The 24,666-nt window shown below is 48.3% G+C and overlaps 1 protein-coding gene across 2 annotated transcripts in view; it reads left to right on the top strand.

Annotated features, from left to right (window-relative positions):
- CDV3 (CDV3 homolog) overlaps positions 1-24,655 on the top strand; it is a 32,953-nt gene extending 8,298 nt beyond the window's left edge. Inside the window, exons 4-5 of one of the 2 annotated variants that reach the window (XM_029589324.1) lie at positions 7,633-7,789; positions 22,359-24,655. In XM_029589324.1, coding sequence (XP_029445184.1) covers positions 7,633-7,789; positions 22,359-22,485 — 284 coding nt within the window. In that variant the 3' untranslated portion in view covers positions 22,486-24,655. Of the gene's footprint in view, positions 1-7,632; positions 7,794-22,358 lie in introns of both variants that reach the window. The other variant, XM_029589325.1, reaches the window with a different exon arrangement.
- The last annotated feature ends 11 nt before the right edge of the window (positions 24,656-24,666 follow it).

Below are 24,666 nucleotides of genomic sequence, written 5' to 3' on the forward strand. Positions count from 1 at the left end.
AACTCACCTCAACCCAAAAAAGAGCACTCTCCCTTGGTAGCCCAAAACTTTGGAACTCCCTACCGACTAAGCTCAGAACTCAAGAAAACCTAAAAACCTTCAAAAAGGAGTTAAAAACGTGGTTGTTCAACAAAGCATACCAAGACACCCAATGAACAACACAATCCAACCTCATGAATGAATAAATGAAATTCATCACATCTAGGTTTTCATAAATAAGAAATGAAACAAAAAACTGAACTAAATCCCTACACATGTTATCCCCTATGCTTAACAGTTTGTACTTTGCATCCCTTGTTAACCCCCCTTATCCCTGTAACCTTATTTTGTAAACACTTATGATGTCGTTATTTTGACGTTTCCGAATATCAGTATATAAAACTCATTAAATGAGTCCTGTGCTCCTCTGCACCCAAGGTGTTCCTCCCCCCCCCCCCCCCACACACACACACAGACATCTGTGCCGGGTACTGAGCCACCACAAAATAATGTGGAAGCCCCAGTAACGCCTAGCCTGTCTCCTCTGTAGCTGCGCTACCATACCAGCTTACAGGGTGGAGGCGGACCTTTACTTCCCTCAGGCTGTCCTCTATGCCTCCCGAAATCTACTAACACCGGAGCCATCGATTATTTGCACCGTTGTGGCACTGCCTCGTTGCAATACCTACCAACGACAGCCTAAGTCATCGCCGCCGACTCATCCTGAGCCTCCACCACGAAGGGCGATGGGCACTGTAATCCCCGCTTCAGCACCAATCCCATCGAGACCTGGTCACTAAAACGGACCAGATGTTTTCGGAAGGTTCTAGGTCGTCGTCTTCCAAGAACCATATTGGTGTCACACATCGCTATTACCAGCTATGTTTGACACAACACCAAGGGAATCTCTCTGCCAGCAACTTGGGATTGCTTTGAGACTTCCTCCTGTTGCCAGTAACAGGACTCCGTACTCGATAATAGTCTGGCTTCCAGACCCTGATTACAGCCTGAAGTCCCAGATACACTAGCTGATCTACCATGCACAAGTTCCAGCAGACAGTGCCTCAGTTGCAAGCCCACCTTGAGACCCAGCGACAGCTCTCTACGTTTTCTTGCACAGAGATGCGGGAAGGACTTTTACCACTCCTGTGTGAGACCAACTGACATCCAGATCACACCAGCTCCGCCAGTCGGGCAGGCTCCTGGACTTTCAACCTTGTCAGACATCAGAACAGCCATCCCACTGAGAACCAGGGCTCGGGATACCATTGCCCGGACACAACAAGGCGGAGGCTTTTAATCCCGCTATTCCTTTTAACAGAAAGGTGATCTCCGCCCATCCTGGACCTCTAATCTCAACAAACGTCTTCAGAAGGGAAAGTTTTTAGAATGGGGTGTCTCACCACCGTGCTTCCCTTACTTACAATGAGTGGGTTGCCTCTCTCCACTGGTCTTTCTATGCGCTTCATAGTGAGTAGTCAACATTTTCGATACCAAGTTCTGCCGTTCCCACTAGCTTCGACAACTCGTGTATTTCACCAAATGCCTAGCAGTGACTGCAGCTTCTCTACAGAGAAAAACAGCATTCGTACCCTTCCTTGCATGGATGACTGCCTAATAGGAATCAATCCAAGCAAGGAGCTCTAAATTTTCCAAGACTCACTATAAATCTTCTCAATTTGGCTGGGATTTCTGATCAACTACCATAAATCCCATATGGAGGAGTACTGGATTCTACAATCATAACGAAATTCCTGCCCAACAACCGCGCAGACATTTTTAAATTCTCCACACATAGCACTGTAAGGGGAAGTCTGCGTTTGTTCGGCTCCTCGAATTTGTTCTTTTTTTCTTGGTTTTCATATGCTGCATACAAAGAGGAAGGGCAGGATTCGGCTAGAATCCCCTGCGCCAGCCCTTTCCACCCCATCTCAGCCTACTATCGAGGGGTTCTTCATGCCGGCTAATGCCTCAACCCCAGGAGAGAGGTCCGCTGAGGTGCCAGGTGGAGAACATTCCCTGGCCCTCTTGAACGCACAAACATCACTGAGCCCTGGGGCACCTGAAACTCCCTCCCCTCCATTCCACAGTATTTCCCGGGACTAGGATCTGGATCCACAGCAGTTTCTGACAGAGGTGAAATCGGCAGAGGCTGGCTCCTGGCGTTTAACTGCGGACTTTACAGCCAAAGGTGCTTTAGACTCGGAAAATCGATCAGGAAAGGTGAGGGCCACTATGGAAGAGCAGGCCTAACCAGGCCCGTGTGGAATGTTCACCATGCAAGCGAGGGGAGAGGACCCGACAAACAAATCCACAAGGATTGTAGAAGTTTGCTGTGAAGGTGGTGTAAGCGCAACCCTCAACATACAAAAAATTACTAAACCTAAAAAGATTACCTTAGAAACTGTGTGGAATGCTCTTATTTCTTTAGAAAAGTCAACTTCCTCTCACTGTGGCTATAAACAATTCACAGAAAAGTATTCAAGTAATGGAACTTTTAACTCTCCATAATACCAAAATTAAGGATTTGTGTGCAAGTTTCTTCATTACAAGAAGCTCAGACGAAGTAGTTACCTAAAAAAAAAAAAGGAAAATAACCTGAGATCTAAATCTCAGAATGCTAAATTTTCCAAGTGTTAAATTAGTACCTTTGAGAGAGCAATTTAAAAGATGTTTGGATATTCTCCAACTACCAGCAGAAGCTGTACCATCAATATCTAACATTTACTTCTCAACATCTACAAAGAAAGTGGATAATTCAATTCTGGCTGACTCTCCTCAGAACATCTGCACAGATCTCACAGCATTTTTTTTGGAATCAACTGAGGAACAAGTGGATTTTCGTGGAACACTATTGGTATCATTTGTCTTTTCAGCAAATAGAGATTCCGTTTTGAGACTTTCTCCGTAATAGAGAAAAGCTTTACTACGGACAGAAAATATGGGTTTACCCTGATATCACTAGATCTCCTCCCCCCCCCCCCCCCCCCCCCTCAGATACGTAGAAAAATGTTTTTGGGGAATGTGCCAGGAGGCCAGGCAGGTGCACAGATTACTATCGGATATCCATGCAAATGTGTGATGAAATTAGATATGTTATATATTTTTTTTTGAGCCATCAGTTGTTGTTTCCTGGATAACCATGGAGTTGAGGGCAGCACTACCTAACCAGTTCAGGATATTGTAAAAAGGCAGAATGTAGCCTTTTTTTTTTCCTTTTAAAAAAAAGTTCTTGTAACCCTTGGATTTCCCTATTACCTCATATATTAATATGAATATAGCTATCTGAAATGTATAATTTTCTTAACTTTTCCAAATCTACCAGGAATGTATACATCTCAGACTGGAAAGATTTTCTGTTATAACTGTTAAAATGGATAAAGAATTGGGGAGGGAAAACATTCTCCACATCTCACCCCATCAATTCTTTTATTGCTGGGCCACAGGTTTTCACTATCCACGTCACTCATGGCCAGACTAGCCATGAGTAAGATTCAGTGCATTTTCAAATTTCAGTGGCTCTAAGCCGTTCAACCACTTTCATCCCTGATCCATATTACCAATCCAGTACCAAATCCTCAGATCTTGGCCACGGTCACATTCAACTAGGGCTGGAGAGCTCGAATCCACATCCTCCCAACTCAAAATGCGTCTACTCCGCTCCATGAAAAGTCTCAGGTCAACTTCCTGGAGCTTCGAGCCTTTTATGCCTTAAAACACTGCCTCTCACACACACCTTTGTGTATCAGACAGCATAGTATCAATGTGGTATTCCCAACACACAAGCACGCACAGGCTTTTATCTGCTCTGCCAGGAGGCCGCGCAGCTCTAAGCCTGGGCCCTTATCTAGTAGGCTACTTATCTAATAGGCATACTGAACGCACCAGCAGACATCTCAATCGATGTCTCCATCCTCACGAATGGTCTCTGAATCCATGTGTAACGAGCAAAATCTTCTAGTGCTGTCAACCAAACTTTGACCTCTGCGTCTGAATCGAACCAGAGTGGACAGATTCTACTCCCTACACATGTATCGAAATGCGTTCCTATGGGCGCCTTTGCTTGCCCCTGCAACAAAGGCCTCCTATATGCATCTCTTCTGATACCGCTCATACCCAAAACTCTCGTTATGGTATAGCAAGACAGGTTTCCAATGATTCTCATAACCACGTTCTGCCCTCGACAAGTATGCTCCCCATACTTCTCAACCTATCACTCCAGAAACCAATTCACCTGCCCACAGGTCAGTCGTCTCATAACACTCACTGATATGCTCAGGTACTTATAGCTTTACAACAACTTTACCATTTGACATGGACAAATCTTACCACATGGTGTGCACAAAAAGGTATTGGCCCCTTTTTTCTGCACCACTCCATCTCGTAGGCTATCTAGGATACCCCTCGGATTCTGGTCCCCAGACATGATCTGCACGGGTACACCTCTGTTCCATTTCAGTATACCACCTGGGAGTAGGGGATGCCCGATTAACAGCTCAACCCCTTATGAGTCAGCTTATGGATTCTCTACAGATTAAGCCTCCTCTACGATCACTGGTTACAGAATGGGGCCTACATGTAGTGCTTACAAGACTTGTATGTTTCCTGTTCAAGCCTTTGCATTCCTATACCTTTTAAAATTCTTAACATAGGAAATTCTTTCTCTTGTAGCCATACCTGCTAAAAGGGTCAGTGAGTTGCAAGCCCTTGTTGCATAGTCACCTGACCCTAGGTTCCTCTGTGACTGAGTGGTCCTCCGTACTCAGCCTCTCACCTTACTCATAATATACTCTGCCCACTCTTCCCAAGGCCTCTCTCACCAGGGCGAGAGTTTTTTGCACACCTTGGACTGTAAGTATGTACTTGCATTCTATCTAGACCGCACTGCAGCCATTAGAAATATCCTTCTTTGACAAAGATAAGCTGCGAGTTCCAGTGGGCAAACAAACTCTCACCAATTGGCTAGCAGACTGTATCGAATTCTAGTGCAGACAAATTCTGTAACTGCCATGACAACATCGGTACCACACTATCATTAAGTACCAATTGTCGACATTTCCTAGGCTGCGACATATAGCTCTCTTCACACATTCGCAGCCCTCGACTGCTTAGATATGGAAGTCTATCAAGACTCTGCCTTGACCAACCTTTCTTGAAAGGCTTTCTTCCACTATAATCCCCAACCCCTTCCACAACCACCTGCTGTGATTTCAGGCTGCCTCAATAGCACCCCAATTATTGTGCCTCTGCACGAGATGTCTGCTAATGGCCTGTTTTAATACGAGTCAGCCTGTAGCTTGCTAATCACCATATGTGAGGACTACCATCCTGCTTGTCCTGGCAGAAAGCAGAGTTGCTTATCTGCAACAGGTGTTCTTCCAGGACAGCAGGATGTAGTCCTCACGAAACCTACCTGGCGGAGTTGGGTCCGCTAAGGTTTATTTAATTTTTTTGCTCACACTTTTTGCTACAAACAAGACTGAAGGGAGACCCCTGTGGACACAGGGATCATAGCATGCTGGGCATGCTCAGTGCACTCAGTGTGCCAGTCAAAGCTTTCTAAAAACTTTGACAAAAGATTTCCGTGATAGGGCTCCGTCCAGTGACGTCACCCATATGTGAGGACTACATCCTGCTGTCCCGGGAGAACACCTGTTACAGGTAAGCAACTCTGCTTTCCATCTCATCTACTATAGGATACTTCTATTTTTGAAATGTAAACTTTTTTTTTAGTTCTGATAGTCAAGTTACAGTGTAGCTGAAATGCATACCTGTGGGTATATAGTACAGAACCCTTCTGCAGGTCAGTATTTTAGGAAATGTTTCCTACCGTGTTTCCCCGATAGTAAGACACCCCTGATAGTAAGACGTAGTGGGAATTTTAGGGGGGTCGGCTAATGTAACACATCCCCCGAAAGTAAGACGTACCTGTCATTTCAAAAATAAATTATTTTTAAATACCTGTCGGAGGGCCGCGTGGGTCCAGGCGGCTGGCGGCGGGAGCCGGGTGGTCGCGTGTTAAATCTAGGCCGCGGGCGGGTGGGCGCTTGTTCCAGGCGGGGAGGGGGGGGGGGGCGGGTGGATGCGCGTTAGTTCGAGACGGCCGGCGGGCGGCGGGTGGTCGCGTGTTAAATCTAGGCCGGGTCGCACAGGCGCGCATTCATTCACTGCCGGTGGGGGCTGCCGAGGCAGCCCCCACCGGCAATGAATGAATGCGCGCCTGTGCGACCCCTGCGATTCGGCGCTGGGGGCTGCCGGTGGGGGCTGCGGCAGTGAATGAATTCATTCATCCAGGCGGAGGAGCCGGCTGCTTTCGCCGCTGCCGGCTGCTTTCGGCTGCTGCTGCCGGCTGCTTTCGGCGCTCAAGGCAGTCACATGCCGTGACGTCACAGCATGTGACTGCCTTGAGCGCCGAAAGCAGCCGGCAGCGGCGAAAGCAGCCGGCTCCTCCGCCTGGATGAATGAATTCATTCACTGCCGCAGCCCCCACCGGCAGCCCCCAGCGCCGAATCGCAGGGGTCGCACAGGCGCTGTGGGCCTGTGCGACCCGGCCTAGATTTAACACGCAACCGCCCGCCGGCCATCTCGAACTAACACGCGTCCACCCGCCCGCCGCCGCTGCCTGGAACAAGCGCCCACCCGCCCGCGGCCTAGATTTAACACGCGACCACCCGGCCGCCAGCCGCCTGGACCCACGCGGCCCTCCGACAGGTATTTAAAAAATTTTTTTTGAACACTCAGGTTTTTTTTCCAATATAAGACATACCCTGAAAGTAAGACATAGTGGGACTTTTGGGGGTAAAAAGAAAGTAAGACGCTGTCTTATATTCGGGGAAACACGGTACTATTATAATGGGAAGAGACTGTTCAGGGGCTGGGGATATGTCTCCACTTCAAATCACCTTTCATAGTGGGCCATATAGAAATGTAATATAAGGCCTCACTAGTCTGCCCAACTTCTGTTCCTGCTGCAGACCTTCCTGAGTTTTTCTTGAATTAAGTAACATTTTTCTTAGTCTCTCCACACATTCAGTATCTTTCTATGAAGAAATTCTTCCTTGCATGACTCTAGAATATGGCTTCTTAGGGTAAAGCTCTCCAAATAAGTTCTAGCATAAGTTCAGCATGGGTAATAGTCCACAGGAATCAACTAAATAGTTCTGGGACAGGATTCATTCAGAATGTCGAATAACTATACCCCCAGGGAAACCTTTCAAATTAGCTCTTACACTATGCTTGGGACCATTTGCTCTTTTATTTTGGGTGGTGGCCATGAATATAAGGGAGACTGGATATGCTGAATTAGGTATCCAGCCTTATTGCTGAGCAGACCTGGGGATCCCAAATTCAAATTTTGCTAAAGCAGACTATTTCCTAATACACAATTTATCTACAAAACAGATATTTTGTATTAATATACTTTAAGCTGATCTGCAAATCAGTCATGGACATAACTGATTTAGACAATTGTACTCAATGGCAACATGTTGGGGGTTGTGTTGTACTGAGGGGATCTGCACGGATGTCACACCAGGTTTAATTTTTTTGGCTTGAAAGTTGCTGTCTGTTTTGTCCAGTTTGTGACATGTCTGATAAGCATTAGTATATAGATATTGATGGTAAAATTAAATTCTAGCTGTTTTTAAAATGTAGTTACAGAAAATCCAGAGACAGTGCAGCCGAGTGGTGTGTATAGGCCTCCTGGAGCCAGAGTGAGCACAACACGTAAACCACAAGGACCACCAGAAATCTACAGTGATACACAGTTCCCATCACTGCAAGCTACTGCCAAGCACATAGAATCCCGAAAGTAAGTATGTAAATTTTTTTTATTTTTTGTATTCACACCTTGATTTTGCAGATACTTATGGGCCCCTACAGGATAGAATCAGCATTTTTTAGTTCTGTTTTAGTGCACTGATGTTTAAGGGTAAGCCTTGCCTGTGCCCAGAACTGAAATTTTCTATCTAACACATTTCTCTTTTGAGTTTGACATAAGAACATAAGAAATTGCCATGCTGGGTCAGACCAAGGGTCCATCAAGCCCAGCATTCTGTTTCCAACAGAGGCCAAACTAGTGTTTGGGTAATTGCCAGGTTCTTGTGGCCTAAAGATCCCATACTACTGATGAAATTAGCAGTGGCTATTCCCTAAGTAAACTTGATTAATAGCAGTTAATGGACTTCTTCTCCAAGAACTTAACCAAACCTTTTTTAAACCCAGCAACACTAACTGCACTAACCACATCCTCTCGCAACAAATTCCAGCTTTATTGTGCGCTGAGTGAAAGAATTTTCTCCGATTAGTCTTAAATGTGCTACTTGCTAACTTCATGGAGTGCCAAAAGTGTAAATAACCAATTCACATCTATTTGTTAGACTTCTCATGATCTTAAAGACCTCTATCATATCCCCCCCTCAGCAGTCTCTTCTCCAAGCTGAACAGCTCTAACCTCTTCAGCCTTTCCTCATAGGGGAGCTGTTCATCCCCTTTATCATTTTGGTTGCCCTTCTCTGCAATAAACAGCCTTAAGAACATAACTTTTGAAAAAAATTTCATCCGTATTCTATGTGAATGAGCCTTATGAAAAGAGTACAGAATTTAAGGTCTAACATGTTCTCTCGTGGACTGTGATGCCATCGTGCTGTTCAGTTGGTCAGTGATAGTGAGGGTTGACCTTCCATTGAATCAATCTGTTCTGACCATCACATTACTTGACAAAACATCTTAGTAAAGATTACCTTTCCAAACATGTTTACTCTTTGCTTTAAATGCATATAATTGTGCTACTTTAGGGATTGAAATTCTCTAAATATGGATGTGATTGGTTAGATTCTAATTTACTTTCATGTGGTCCAACATAAATTTTAGCATGCCAGAAAATAATCCTGCATGTGATTTACATGTTGACTTATGAATGCAGTTTAGCCAGTATTGGACAATGCACTCATTCTGTAAACCTGTGATTTCGACTGGAAAACATGCTTGGGATCAATTCCCCAAACTACACCTGTAATTTGAAATTCAAGTTATCCATCCTTTACTTTTCTGGAAATGGAATTTAAGAATCTGTGAATGTCAAAATATGACATTGCTACTGGATGAGTGGCCTGTCTTTTATAACTAGCAGGTCTGGGACCAGCATATTGCATTTTCTGAAATACATCCTGTATCTGGTTGCAGGAACCACTAGTTCCTGAACATTCCCAGATCAGTCCAGAAAAGTGGGTTGTGTATCCCTACCAGCAGGTGGAGTCAGAACAATTAGAACTTTGGGCACTGATACATAATGAGAGTGCCACCTGCAGTCCCTCAGTATTTCTCTGACTCCAGCGGGTGGTACAGATGCACACCTGCAGTCTTTAGTTATATTTTTTTTATTTAGTTTTGAATTTCATTTTTTGGTTTACGGTCGCTTCCTGAGGTGTTAGGCGCCTTCGTGGGCCAGGCGTCAGGGGAATTGGATATTCCTGTCAGGGTTTCGCCCACCACAGTTTGGTATCTGACGACCATGGGCTCCTGGCCACTCACCACCGTCTCTGCTACAGCGGCTCCCTTGTCTCCTGCAACAGCTTTTCTCTGTGTCTTGGTAAAGTTTAATTAAAAAAAAAAAGCTGTTTTTACTGTCTCTGACAGTCTTCAGTGCTGAGGTAAGAAGAGGTGCAGGAGGGACCAGGTCTTTTAAGGCCAGCCGGGGAAGCTGTCAGCAGTGTTCCCCTCAGGTCCCGGGGCTCCGGGTCGTTTTCTGAGGGCAAGGGTGATTTTTTTTTTTTTTTTTTTTCTGTGTACCTCGTTTACTCGCCGCTTCCTTGTTCGGGGGGGGGGCGCCCCATGCGATTTCACTATAGACAGGATTCTTTCCCGTGGCACGGCTGCGCGCGGTTTTTTCTCCTCAGCCGGTAGTCTCTTAGCCTGCAGCACGAAAAGTTTGTCGGGCAGGACCAGAAAAACAAACTTTTTCCGCGTTCCCTGTACGTACCAGGATCAGTCCAGGACACCTGGGTTGTGACTCCGCACCAGTAGATGGAGACAGACTAAAACTTGTGGGCGGAGCATATATGCCCCTGTGCCAGTCACAGCCCCTCAGTCTTACTCTGTCTCCAGTAGGTGGTGCAGGTCTGGTCACAGCCCTGTCGGGCCTGATTCTGTGTGGTTAGTCAGGTTCGCTTTTGTGGTTGATTTTATTAGGCCTAACTTGGTTTTTTTCTTCAAATTGGGTTTTATTTAATCTTGTTTAATTCTAGTCCCAGTTGCCCTGCCTCCCTGGGGAGTTGAGAGGTCCTGAGGGGACTACCCTCCCCAGGTTGAGGCCGCTGCTAGGGTTGAGGACCCGGCTGGACTAGTAGCAGCGTCAGGGGTGACACCGGGGAGCCCGGTTCACTCACCCCTGCAGGACATAGGGCTTTTCAGCACCTGGGACAGCGTTTTTTCTTATTTAAAAAAAAAAAAAAAAAGTGTTTTTACTTTTGTTTTCAGTCGGCTCTCCGTTCCCTGGCGTTGCGCTCCGTTCCGCTCGAGGGGGGGCGTCTTCGGCAGGGGGGAGGTCGCCGATTTTCGCCGCGTTGAATTTTTGTGTTTATTCGGCGTCCCTCAGTGCTTTTCGGCGCGTCTTTGGTTTCCCGCGGTTTTTTGCAGGGCCGCGCGGCTCGCAGTGCAGGGCCTGCGACTCGGCGCGCGCGCGTGTCTCCCGGGACGGGCTTTGCTCGGCCTGCGTCCCGGGAGACGAGGGATCGTCGGCGGCTCCTCGGGGGGCCCGTTCCCGGGTCGCGCGATCGCCGTCGCAAGGGGGGGGTTCCCCTGATAGGCCTCCTGACCCGTTCCTGGTCAGCGCGGGAATGGCGGCCATTTTGTCTACCGGCCGGGTAGCTTCGCGGGAAACGGTGGGGGCCTCGGTTTTACCTCCTACGCTTTCCCCGCAGCGGGGTGCAGCGGTGGAGGTCCCTTCAGAGGGGCCCCAGTCCCGGGGGCATTCGGAAAGCGACGCAACGGATTCGGGCAAGTTTTCTGAAGATTTGGCGCTTTTTGCTGCGCCGTTATAAGCGCAGCAAGCGCAGACGGGGGGACGCCTCGCGTTCAAGGGTCCACCGGTCCCCGCCGCAGAAGAAGATGGCAAGGAGGGTGGCGAAGACCACCCAGAGAGCGGCCTGGGGCAAACGGCTTCCCCGAGGGGTGCCGCAGAACTCGGATTCCGAAGATACCTCCGGGGCGGACACAGAGGCCTCCGAGGAGCCCCTGCCTGGGGCCGGGACGGCAGCAGCAGATGGCTCGGCGCAGCCCAGTACAGGTAAAGGAGCGCAGGCCGTCGACGGGGATGACCCCAAGGTGGTGCGTCTGTTCCGCAGAGAGGAACTGTCGCCACTCATTCCGGCCATTCTCCAGGAGCTGGGGATTGAGGCTCCTCCGGTGGTGGTCCGCCAGGAGGCAAATATGGATCCTGTTCTGATTGGGTTCACAGGGCCGGCGGTCGTTTTTCATTTTTTCGTCCACGGATATCCTCTTCAAGGAATGGGATACTCCGGAGTTAGGTCTGAAGGTCAGCAAGGCCATGGACAAACTTTACCCTTTGCCGGAGGACGCGCTAGAGCTCCTCCGACTCCCAAAGGTGGATTCGGCAGTGTCAGCTGTCACGAAGAGGTCTACCATCCCGGTCCCGGGAGCGACAGCCCTCCGGGATATTCAAGACCGTACGTTGGAGGTTCAACTCAAAATATTTTTGAGGTTTCTGCCCTAGGGGTGCGTGCCGCCAGTTGCACAAATTTTGCTATGCGTGCTAGTCTGTGCTGGACTCAAGTCCTGCAGGCGAATGCAGGTCTCTCTTCAGAGGAGGCTTCCCAAGCTGACAGATTGGAGGTGGCCATTGCCTATGGCGCGGATGCATTCCATGATCTTTTGCGCACCTCAGCTAGGTCCATGGTGGCAGCGGTGTCGGCACGTCGTCTCCTTTGGCTGCGCAATTGGGCAGCGGATGGCTCTTCCAAGGCTCACCTCGGGGCTTTGCCTTTTAAGGGGACATTGCTGTTCGGCAAGGAGTTGGACGATTTGATGGTTTACCTGGGGGAGAACCGAGCGTTTAAGCTGCCGGAGGATAGGACCCGGTCGAGATTTTCCTTTTCAGGCAGAGCCCGGTTCAGGGGGCCCAGGAAGTCTAGGCCACAAAGATCCTCTGGACCCTAGGCCGTCTTCCTCTCGGTACACCCAGTGGCAGCAGTCCTTTCGGGGCAAACGTTTTGGCCGGCAAGGAGGGGCCCCGTCGGGTGCGGGGTCCAAGCCTTCGCAATGAAGTTCGGCCGGCCCATCCCTCGTCGCGTCCTCGGCACGCTGTTCCAAACGTGGGGACGCGTCTATCCTTATTCCTCGAGGAATGGGCCAGCGTGACATCGGATCAATGGGTCCTCGACGTGATAAAACATGGCTACGAGTTAGATTTGGCTCGCATCCCAACGGACAAATTCCTGGTCTCACCCTGCAAGGATCCCAAGAAGACGGCGGCGGTGCTAGATACCATCCAAAGACTAGAAAGACTGGGAGCCATCTCGCCGGTTCCGGCCGCTCAGTACGGCAAGGGCCGGTACTCCATTTACTTCTTAGTCCCCAAGAGAGACGGCACTTTCCGCCCAATTCTGGATCTGAAAGGAGTCAACAGATGCCTTCGAGTCCCTCACTTCAAAATGGAGACCATTCGGTCAGGATCGCGTCAGTGCGTCCCGGCGAATTCCTGGCGTCCCTAGATCTCACAGAAGCATACCTTCATGTGGAAATTCAACCAGCGTTTCAGCGGTTTCTGAGGTTTGGCATTCTGGGCAGGCACTCCCAGTTCCGGGCGCTTCCGTTCGGCCTGGCGACAGCGCCTCGGACATTCACGAAAGTGATGGTGGTCGTGGCGGCGCAGTTGCGGCGGGAAGGCCTGCTGGTTCACCCTTACCTCGACGATTGGCTGAGCCGGGCGAAGTCTCAGGGTCTGTGTCGGCAGGCGGTGGCCAGTCCCTGGGCTGGGTGGTCAACTTCAACAAGAGTTATCTCGAACCCTCTCAGTCCTTGGAATATCTTGGAGCCCTGTTCGACACGTAGCGAGGCAGTGTGATTCTCTCGCAGGACCGGATATGCAAACTGCAGTCTCAGATGCTACGTTTTTTGTCGCTACACCGGCCACGAGTCTGCGATTACCTGACGGTTCTGGGGTCTATGGCATCCAAGCTGGCGTTAGTCCCTTGGGCGTTCGCTCATCTATGGCCGCTGCAGTCCTCATTGCTTTCCCGCTGGAAACCGGTTTCCGAGGATTTCTATCTACCTCTACCTCTCGAGGGGCAGGCGCGATCCAGCCTGAGCTGGAAGTCGGTTCAGGGTCTGTGGTCAGAGTCGCAGACCCGGTGGTCTATCAACCGGCTGGAGACCAGAGCGGTCCGTCTGGCGCTGCAAGCTTTTCTACCCCTCGTGCGCGGACAGGCGGTCCGGGTATGGTCGGACAACGCTACCACCGTGGCTTACATCAATCGCCAGGGAGGGACAAGAAGTCCTCTAGTGGCGGAGGAGGCGCGGCTCTTGATGCTCTGGGCAGAACGGCATCTCAGCCATCTCGTGGCTTCCCACATAGTGGGAATCGACAACGTCCAGGCGGATTTTCTCAGTCGTCACCGCTTGGATCCCGGAGAGTGGGAGTTGGCGGACGAGGCGTTTCTCTTCATTCGCCGGACCTGGGGAATGCCCCACATGGATCTGATGGCCACCTGGCACGATGCGAAGGCTCCGCGATTTTACAGTCGACGTCGCGAAAGGGGAGCAGAAGGAGTCGACGCGTTGGTGCTTCCCTGGCCGGTGGATGTGCTTCTCTATGTGTTCCCACCGTGGCCCATGATCGGAAAGATCCTACGGCGCATAGAATTGCATCCATCCAATGTGATCATGGTGGCGCCGGAGTGGCCATGCCGTCCGTGGTTTGCGGACCTGGTCCAGCTGTCAGTGGCCGCACCCCTTCGTCTACAGGGATTCCCGGGGTTCCTTCGTCAGGGCCCCGTCTGTTTGGAGGATGTGGCTCACTTTTGTGGCTCACTTTTGTCTCGCAGCATGGTTTTTGAGAGGTATCGGTTGAAGAGAAAAGGCTATTCGGATGCGGTCGTTGCTACGTTGCTGAGATCCAGAAAACAGTCTACGTCCCTAGCTTATCCTAGCTTATGTTCGGGTCTGGGTAGTTTTGAGGAATGGTGCATGGAGTGGGGCCTAGACCCCACTTCCGCTTCTATTCCCGATATTCTGGCTTTTTTTCCAGGCGGGGCTCGCCGAAGGTTTAGCGTGTAATTCCCTTCGGGTTCAAGTGGCGGCGCTTGGCTGTTTGCGTGGTAAGGTCCGGGGGATCTCTCTGGCTCTCCACCCGGATATCTCCCGCTTTCTTAGGGGGGCTAAGCACCTCCGTCCTCCGTTGCGGCCCCCTTGCCCGTCTTGGAACCTCAACTGGGTACTCTCAGCCTTATGCTCAGTGCCGTTTTGAGCCCCTGAAACGTTCTACGCTCAAGGATTTCACCTTGAAGACCGTATTCCTAGTGGCGATTGCATCGGCCCGTCGTGTTTTCAGAATTACAGGCGTTGTCCTGTAGGGAGACCTTCTTGCGCATCTCCGATTCGGTGGTCTCCTTGCGGACGGTTACCTCCTTCCTTCCTAAGGTCGTGTCGTCGTTCCATTTGAATCAGTCAATTGAACTTCCCGCTTTCTCGGTTGCGGAGTCTTCGGACCCGAAAACAAAAGTCTTGAGAAAACTAGATGTGCGGAGGTCCCGGCTTCGCTATCTGGAGGTTACTAATCCGTTTCGGGTGACGGATCATCTGTTTGTGTTAACTTCGGGTCCAAAGAAAGGTGCTGCGGCGTCCCGCACGACAATTGCCCGTTGGCTCAAGGAAGCCATTGGTTCTGCGTACATTCTGCGCGGAAAATCGCCGCCGGTGGGTCTTCGGGCTCATTCGACACGCTTTGCAGGGCGGATACCTGGAAGTCGTTGCATACCTTCATTAAACATTGCCGGTTGGATGTTCAGGCTACTGAAGCTGGGGGTTTTGGAGAGAGGGTACTCCGAGCGGGACTCTCTGCTCCCACCCTCGGTAAGTTAGCTCTGGTACATCCCAGGTGTCCTGGACTGATCCTGGTACGTACAGGGAAAGGAAAATTAGTTTCTTACCTGATAATTTTCGTTCCTGTAGTACCAAGGATCAGTCCAGGATCCCGCCCGCAGTGTTGCGTTATAGTAACGGAGAGTCCGCTCATTATTGTGTTTTTCAGTACGCTGATCCATTCGCTCTCCCGGTTGGGGAGTCTGGTTCCTGTAGGGGAGTTGGTTTTCTTTTCCCTACCAAGTTGTATGGTTAGCTATGGTTGCCTTTTGGCTTTGTCTACTTTGACGTTACGTATGACTGAGGGGCTGTGACTGGCACAGGGGCATATATGCTCCGCCCACAAGTTTTAGTCTGTCTCCATCTACTGGTGCGGAGTCACAACCCAGGTGTCCTGGACTGATCCTTGGTACTACAGGAACGAAAATTATCAGGTAAGAAACTAATTTTCCTTTGCGGCTCCGATCGTTTTGTTTTTTTTTATTCGCTCCCTTTTCTATTTCACTTCAGACTATCAGTGCGCTGCTGCGGATGGGACTGAAAACAGAATCGCAGGCCTTCCTCATGTGTGGAGCATGCGGCCTCCTTACGCGCAGCATGTTCCCTGGGGTTAGAGAGCTCTTCAGGGTTTCTTGCCTCCTCCCTCAGGGAGGGAACGTCTCTTTCAGCTTCGCGGGAAGAGGATTCTCTGCCTGTTCTAGCCCCAGTGAGGGAAGACCTCACCGGGGGAACTGATATCACCCCAGCCGACTCTCCAGTGGGGGAGGGGGAACCGGAGGGATTTTCCCCAGAATTTGGCCTCCTTATGCACCAGGCTTTCCTGGCAAGGAAATGCTCTGCAGTAAAGCGGCCCGGTCTCCTGGGGGCAGGTTCGGACCTGCCTGAGAAGAGGTCGGGGTACGAACCCTCGTCAGCTCCTCTCTGATCAGGCTCACCCCACAGGGGATTCTCCCCAGGGTACACGAGATCCGATCCCGGGCTCTGGGGTGACGCCGCCTTCTGGGGTAGTAGGGGCGGCAGACCCAGATCCGGCTGATGTGGATACTGATCCGGATGAGTCCGATGACCCTCCTGCGGAGGGGGATGACCCCAGTGTGGCAGTTCAAGCAGGATGAGGTAAGACCCCTTATTCCCCAGGTCCTTGAAGTTCTGGGACTTAAGGTTTCTCAAGAGTCTGACAAAGAGGGCATCAATTCATTCCTCGACAGCATTAGGGGTCCCACAACATCTTTTCCTCTGCCTAAGAAGGTTCACAAACTAGTGACCCGGGAGTTGGAGATTCCGGCTTGAAGGTGGGCAGAGCTTTGGCAAAATTGTACCCGTTATTGTCTGTTTTGGATTTACTGAAGATTCCAAAGGTGGACGCCGCAATCTCGGCAGTCAAGAAAAAGACCACTATCCCAGTTACTGGGGCGGCTGCCCTTAAGGATATGCAGGACCACAAGCTGGAGATCCAGTTGAAGCGAGCATTCGAGGTTGCTGCGTTAAGCCTTTGGGCAGCAGTTTGCGCTAGCCTCATGCAGAGGCTGTGTTAGGTCCAGGAGTCGGCTGCCAGGTCCGGTACAAGTGACAGTGGGGCTCTGCAGTCCGCCCGCCTAGAAACAGGCATTCCCTGTACGTACCAGGATCAGTCCAGACGGTGGGTTATGACCCCCGTCCAGCAGATGGAGTCAGAACAGACTTCGAGGGGCGTTACCATATAGACCAGTACACCCTCTGCAGGAGCTCAGTATCTTTCTGACTCCACCGGATGAGAGTAGGGGAACCAGTTGCTATGGTGTCCGTGGTGTCTCCTCTGGCTGCAAAATTGGGCGGTGGATTTCTCCTCCAAGTCCCAGCTTTGTAATCTACCCTTTAAGGGCAAGCTCCTGTTTGGGGAGGATCTGGATCAGCTAGTAAAGCTGCTTGCCAAATCCAAGGGCAATCTGTTGCCGGAAGATATAAGATCTGAGTGTTTCCCTCCTTGAGCTAGGTTTCGGGACTCTTGCTGCTTCAGAAAGGGTAGATACTCCACACCTCCTGCTTCTAAACCTGCTTCAGGGCACCAGCAGTCCTTTCGAGGGGGGTCACCAGCCCGGAAGAGATTCGGGACATCTTGGTGCAGGAAGTAAAAAAAACAAAACACCCCCAATGAAGCCATGAGCACCCATTCCGTCGTCGAAGCTGTCTGAGGCAGATTATCCAACTTTTACACGGAATGGGCAAGAATCACATCAGATCACTGGGTCTTAGAAGTGATCAAAGACTGGTATGCACTGGATTTCTCACGCCCGGTCCGGGAGGTTTTTGTGGAGTTCCGAGTGGCCTCAAGTGTCAAGCGAGAGGCAGTCCGGGTGACTCTACAACAACTTCTCGAGCTAAAAACTATTGTCGCAGTTCTGGAGGCTCAACAGGGACGAGGTTGGTACTCCATGTACTTTGTGGTCCCCAAGAAGGAGGGCACATTTTGGCCCATCCTTTATCTGCAGAAGGTGAACCTTTGCCTTCGGGCTCCTCGCTTTTGTATGGAAACCCTGAGGACAGTGATGGCTGCAGTTCGAAAAGGGGAGTTTCTCACTTCTCTGGACCTCACGGAGGCGTATTTACACATTCCGATCCGGCTGAATCACAAGAGGTTTCTACGGTTCAAGGTCTTGGGACGACACTTCCAATTTCGAGCCCTCGCATTTGGTCTCAGCAGCTCCTCGCACGTTCACCAAGGTGATGGTGGTGGCAGCCTTCCTTCATCAGGAGGGAATCTTGGTCCACCCGTACCTGGACGACTGGTTGATTCGCGCAAAGTCTCGGGAGGACTGCGAGAGATCAGTACACATGGTGGTCACATTGCGATCCCTAGGTTGGGTAATCAGTGTGCAGAAGAGTCACTTGGAACCCACTCAGAAGTTGATTTATCTCTGAGCACAATTCGATACCTTGCTGGGCAAAGGGTTTCTAGTGGCAGACCAAATAGGGAAGTTGCAGGAACAAATACATTCCCTTCTTTGAAGGAAAAATCCCACAGTGTGGCATCTTCAGGTCCTGGGCTCCATGGCTTCAACCTTGGACTTGGTTCCTTGGGCATTCGCTCACTTAAGACATAATATAAGAACATGCCATACTGGGTCAGACCAAGGGTCCATCAAGCCCAGCATCCTGTTTCCAACAGTGGCCAATCCAGGCCATAAGAACCTGGCAAGTACCCAAAAACTAAGTCTATTCCATGTAACCATTGCTAATGGCAGTGGCTATTCTCTAAGTGAACTTAATAGCAGGTAATGGACTTCTCCTCCAAGAACTTATCCAATCCTTTTTTAAACACAGCTACACTAACTGCACTAACCACATCCTCTGGCAACAAATTCCAGAGTTTAATTGTGCGTTGAGTAAAAAAAAGAACTTTCTCCGATTAGTTTTAAATGTGCCCCATGCTAACTTCATGGAGTGCCCCCTAGTCTTTCTATTATCCGAAAGAGTAAATAACCGATTCACATCTACCCGTTCTAGACCTCTCATGATTTTAAACACCTCTATCATATCCCCCCTCAGTCGTCTCTTCTCCAAGCTGAAAAGTCCTAACCTCTTTAGTCTTTCCTCATAAGGGAGCTGTTCCATTCCCCTTATTTTGGTAGCCCTTCTCTGTACCTTCTCCATCGCAATCATATCTTTTTTGAGATGCAGCAACCAGAATTGTACACAGTATTCAAAGTGTGGTCTCACCATGGAGCGATACAGAGGCATTATGACATTTTCAGTTTTATTCACCATTCCCTTTCTAATTCCCAACATTATGTTTGCTTTTTTGACTGCCGCAGCACACTGAACGGACAATTTCAATGTGTTATCCACTATGACACCTAGATCTCTTTCTTGGGTTGTAGCACCTAATATGGACCCCAACATTGTGTAATTATAGCATGGGTTATTTTTCCCTATATGCATCACCTTGCACTTATCCACATTAAATTTCATCTGCCATTTGGATGCCCAATTTTCCAGCTCACAAGGTCTTCCTGTAATTTATCACAATCTGCTTGTGATTTAACTACTCTGAACAATTTTGTGTCATCTGCCAATTTGATTCTCACTCGTCGTATTTCTTTCCAGATCATTTATAAATATATTGAAAAGTAAGGGTCCCAATACAGATCCCTGAGGCACTCCACTGTCCACTCCCTTCCACTGAGAAAATTGTCCATTTAATCCCACTGTTTACTGTCTTTTAGCCAGTTTGCAATCCACGAAAGGACATCGCCACCTATCCCATGACTTTTTACTTTTCCTAGAAGCCTCTCATGAGGAACTTTGTCAAACGCCTTCTGAAAATCCAAGTATACTACATCTACTGGTTCACCTTTATCCACATGTTTATTAACTCCTTCAAAAAAAGTGAAGCAGATATGTGAGGCAAGACTTGCCCTGGGTAAAGCCATGCTGACTTTGTTCCATTAAACCATGTATTTCTATATGTTCTGTGATTTTGATGTTAACACTTTCCACTATTTTTCCTGGCACTGAAGTCAGGCTAACTAGTCTAGTTTCTCGATCGCCCCTGGAGTCCTTTTTAAATATTGGTTACATTTGCTCTCCTCCAGTCTTCAGGTACAATGGATGATTTTTTTTGTCTCACTGGAGCCCAATGTCGAGGAATTCAATCTATCAATGCCTCTACTTCCGGAATCCAGAGCCAGTCTGTCATGGTGGCTGTCACTGGACAATCAGGAGCGGGGGTGGGGGGGGTGGTGGATTTGGACACTCCGAATTGGCTGATAATCTCTACTGATACCAGCCTCTCAGGTTGGGGGGGCGGTGTGTACAGACAAGTCCGCCCAAGGGCTCTGGTCGGCGATAGAAAGATCCTGGTCCATAAACCGGCTTGAGACCAGGGCTGTACATCTTCCCTGCGGGCAGAATGGTGCGAGTCTTCTCAGACAATGCTATAATGGTGGCATACATCAACCGGCAAGGCAGGACTCAAGTCCCGCCATGGCACTGGAGGCATGTCTTCTATTCACCTGGGCGGAGCGCCATCTTGAGGGCATTGCCGCATCCCATGTCACGGGAGTAGAGAATGTGCAAGCAGATTATCTCAGCCGTTAGTTCCCATTCCCCTGGGTCTAGTTGCTATCTCTCGAGGCATGGAATCTCATTTGCGCCAGATGGGGGAACTCCTCAGCTGGATCTGATGTCAATGCAGGCAAACGCAAAAACAGTTCGTTTCTTCAGCTGTCACCGAGAACAGGGCTCGGTGGGCATAGATTCTCGTGTGTCCTTGGCCCACAGGGATTCTGCTGTATGCCTTTTCGCCCTGGCCCCTCATAGGTCAGCTTCTCCGCATAGAGCGGCACCCGGGAAGGGTGATTCTGGTGGTGCTGGAGTGGCCACGTCACCCATGGTTCGTGGATCTGGTACGCTTGACTCTAGAGGGTCCACTTCAGCTGGCTTATCTAATGCATCTGCTCCATCAGGGGCCCATATTTTCAGATCGGGGGGATCGCTTCTCTCTCGTGGCTTGGCTTTTTTGAGAGGCGACATTTACACTTGAGGGGTTATTCAGAACAAGTCATTTCCACCCTCCTACAGGTGAGACGTCCAGCCACCTTTATGGCCTATGTGAGTTTTTGGAAGCTTTTTGAGATGGTGTCGTCAGCGTTCCTGTGACCCTTTAGCGGTGCATGTTCCTCCGGGGTGCTTGACTTTCTGCAACAGGGCCTCTGTGTTCAATTCCCTTCATGTACAAGTTGCAGCTCTAGGTGCCTTGCGGGGAAACTGACGGTTGTTTGCTGGCAGTGCATCCGGATATTGCTCTTTCTTAAGGGGGTCAAACATTTGCGCCCTCCCATCCGTTCGGTGTGTCCAGATTGGAGTTTGAATTTAGTCCTGCCAGTTCTATGTGGCGCTCCTTTCGAGCCTCTTCGTGGAGTTTCCCTGAAAGATCTGACTTTGAAAATTGTGGTTTTTGATGGCCGTTTGCTCGCCCCGTCAGATCTGAGTTGCAGGCGCTGTCTTGTCGGGATCCTTTTCTTCAGATTTACGACTATCGGGTATCATTACGTACAGTTCCGTCCTTTGCTCCTAAGGTGGTTTCAGCCTTTCACGTCAATCAAACTGCAGCTTCTGGGGTTCCCTAACTGGTCCCGGGAGTCTTCTCAGAACAGAGACTTTCATCTTTTGGATGTGCGGCACGCCTTATTGCGTTATCTGGAGGTTACCAATGACTTCAGACGTTCGGATCATTTGTTTGTTCTCTATGGTGGCCCAAAGAAGGGGGACAAAGCGTCAAAGGCGACATCTCTGTGGATTAAGGAAGCCATTTGCATGGCAATCATAGTCCGAGGGCGTCTGGTGCCTTTGGATCTCAGAGCTCATTCCACTAGGGCTCAGGCTACCTCCTGGGCAGAGTGTCTGTTACTGTCGCCTCAGGAGATCTGTAGGGCAGTGGTGTGGTGGTCGTCTATTCACACTTTTACAAAACATTACCAATTGGACGTTAAGGCTTCTGAACCGTCCTTTGGGGAGTGTGTGCTTCGTGCGTGTCTTTCGGGTTCCCGCCCAGTGTAGGGTGGCTTGGGTACATCTCACTTTTCTGGACTGATCTGGATATGTTCAGGAAATGAAAACTGGTTCTTAACTAATTTTCGTTCCTGTAATACCACAGATCAGTCCAGAGGCCCACCCCTTTCTTCAGATTCTGAAAGACTGTCTTGGTCAGAACTACCTTAAGTTTTGTTTTTTGTTTTTAATTGTTGAAGCTCCTTTTTTTGCAGTCATTCATGGAGCAGTTTTTAGCAGTTCGGTCTGGTTTTTGCCAGTGACGAAGTAGTAGTCCTGAAATTTGGTTGGGTGCTACCCTTCGTTATTTAGTTCTGTTAGCATGGGCTTGGGTCCAGGTCAATACTGAGGGACTGCAGGTGGCACTCTCGTTATGTAGCAGTGCCCAAAGTTCTAATTGTTCTGACTCCACCTGCTGGTAGGGATACACAACCCACTTTTCTGGCCTGATTTCCGTGGTATTACAGGAACAAAATTTAACAGGTAAGAACTAATTTTAATCTATAGAAAAGACTATTTCTTGTTTTGGCTAATGTCTGATTTTCAAACACTGCTCATGTCTAATCATATAAAGTGCATCTGTACAGAGCTCGGGAGTTCTGAAATAATCCATGCAGTCTGAAGTAGGGGTTGGTATTAAGTGTCTAACAAGGGTGGGGGTTTGTCACTCTAAAAATTCTCGACATACGAGTAAAGACTTGATGCCTGTTAGTAATGGTGAAATATTTTGCACTGATTTCATTTTTTCCCCCTAGAGATAAAGAATTGGAGAAGACATTTGAAGTAGTAAGGCACAAAAATAGAGGTAGGGATGAAGCTTCCAAAAACCAATCACTTCAACTTCAGCTAGACAACCAGTATGCTGTGCTAGGGGAACAATAAAGCCGCATACACCCATAATCATTAAGGAATGCTATTTTGATAACCCTTCTACTAAGGTAACTAAACTACAGCTACTGGCCGTGAACATACCATTTTCTGAACTCCGTGTCTAGCACAGCAAGTATACAGACTGACCCAGTAATTGGATCTCCTGCATTATGGAAACGTACTTTTAACTTTATCTACATTGGATATGGGGTAGAAGGTGTCAATGGCAGAAATGCTTGAACAAGATTCACCAGTGTTAATTGTACTGCATAAAAACTGCAGCTAGTGGTCATTTCAGTCTCATGTTCAGATTACTGAGCCTTCCTATGGGTTGACTACCTCTGATTTGCTGCACTCATGGTGGACACCATGTGGATCCATAACTTTTGGAAACCGAAGGTGACAGGTGTTTCTACATAGTAATGTGATCGATGAAACCTTAACACCAGCACTCCTGGATGTCTACAAGAAATCCTGCTGAAACAGTCGGCGGCTTTAAGCTCTGATCTGCTTTAAATGACAGATTTAAGTGACCTTACTGAAAATAGTCTCCAGTGCCCTGGCCTTGAGCAAGTGTTTGGTTTTTTTTTTGTTTGTTTTTCTTTTGGTTTAAAGTTGGTAGAAACTGACTGCCTGAAGCATACTCCTTTTTCAAAACCTGCTATTGTTCAAGCAAAATATGCAGAGCTGTAGTTTGTTTACCTTTAGATACAGCTGTATTCAGAGAAAGTCCTGTTTGGATACATAAGTCAAAGGTTGATGGTTCGCTTAGCATTTCTCAGTTATATTTTTAAGCATTTCCTATGTCCCTCCACAAAATACTTGTCCTGGTGTGAATTTGGAAGAGTTCGGAGTGTATTTAGTTGAGTCATAATGTGGACCATCTAGTCAGCATAATTGCAAAATAGATTACAGTGTTGGTGTGTCTCTCTCTTTTTTTTTTTTTTAAATATATCTTTCTGCTCCTAAGGGGCTGGGAATTTTCCTGTATGCTTCAGAGAAGAGGTGCCAGTGCCATGGAGAAGAACAGATCTTGCCAGTATGGAGTTTTTAATGTGTAGTAACTATGTAAAGGCAATAAAAATATTTGCTTCATAGATTAACATTGTTCATGGAGATACTGTGATGTACAAGAACAAAAAAAGGTTTCCCCATCCAGTGTCATAACCTGCAACCCTGGAAAACCAGGCTACAATACATCCCTGCCATATTTATCCTGCTGTTTGTAGTCTTGCACACTAGGGCAGGAAAGTAATATTTATGACCATGGAAATTTTAATTTTTTTTGTCTTTGTCTTGTGCAGCCAAGCCCCACATGAATATTTTGTGAGAAACATGGCTTCACCTGCTGTGTTCATACTTCTATCTTGTCTTGTCTTTTTTTCATGATATACACAATCAATTACTATCAACACTAATAATGTACCAGGCAAGAAATAAAGCAAAAGATTGTCATAGTACCAGAGCTGGTTTTCTGCACAAATTCAATGTTTTGATATTTAGGGGTGGTGGAAATGTGAGCTTGGTTCTTGTGAATATTTTGCTGTGGGAGCAAAGCTGCAGTCTCGCATCACTGTTAATAGCATTTGACAATGCAATACATGAAATGGCAGCACTGGCACTTTTTATGGTATACAGCTGATTTGCATGTGTTAAGATATGTTGGAAAAGTAATTGTAAAGATGGAGGGAAGAAGATTTAAAGGAGAGGGACAGGAAATGTTTAATAAAATGTTTTGACTTCATTTTTGGAAACTGAACAATCTTGTTAGAAATGGATCTAAATTGAAAACTGTTGGATGCCAAACCTTGTATTTTTTTTTTTCCTGAAAGTGTGACTCTTTTTGCCAACAGTGAAAGGTCTTTTTGTGAAGCTATGTAATTAAAGGATGAGTTAAAATAGCTGTGGGAGGTGTGGTAAGCTATAAAAGGTTCCCTATTTTAATGACATAAGTGGAACTTTGAAGACCTTAAACACATTTTAAACTCCAATTCTTGTTGAGCATTTTTTAAAGTTGTAAAAGTCAAGATACACCAGAATCAAGAATTTTTTAATGTCCTGTATAATGGGAAGATGAGACTATCCATTATATTTTTGGGGGGTAGGAGGGTGTTTCTGGCATGGTTTTGACAGTGGAAAGGCACTCTGTAACATTAAACTCAATAAAATGGAAACATATCAATAATGTCTGCT

The sequence above is a fragment of the Rhinatrema bivittatum genome, chromosome 2 (assembly GCF_901001135.1).
Source record: "Rhinatrema bivittatum chromosome 2, aRhiBiv1.1, whole genome shotgun sequence".
In the NCBI taxonomy this organism is placed as follows: domain Eukaryota; kingdom Metazoa; phylum Chordata; class Amphibia; order Gymnophiona; family Rhinatrematidae; genus Rhinatrema; species Rhinatrema bivittatum.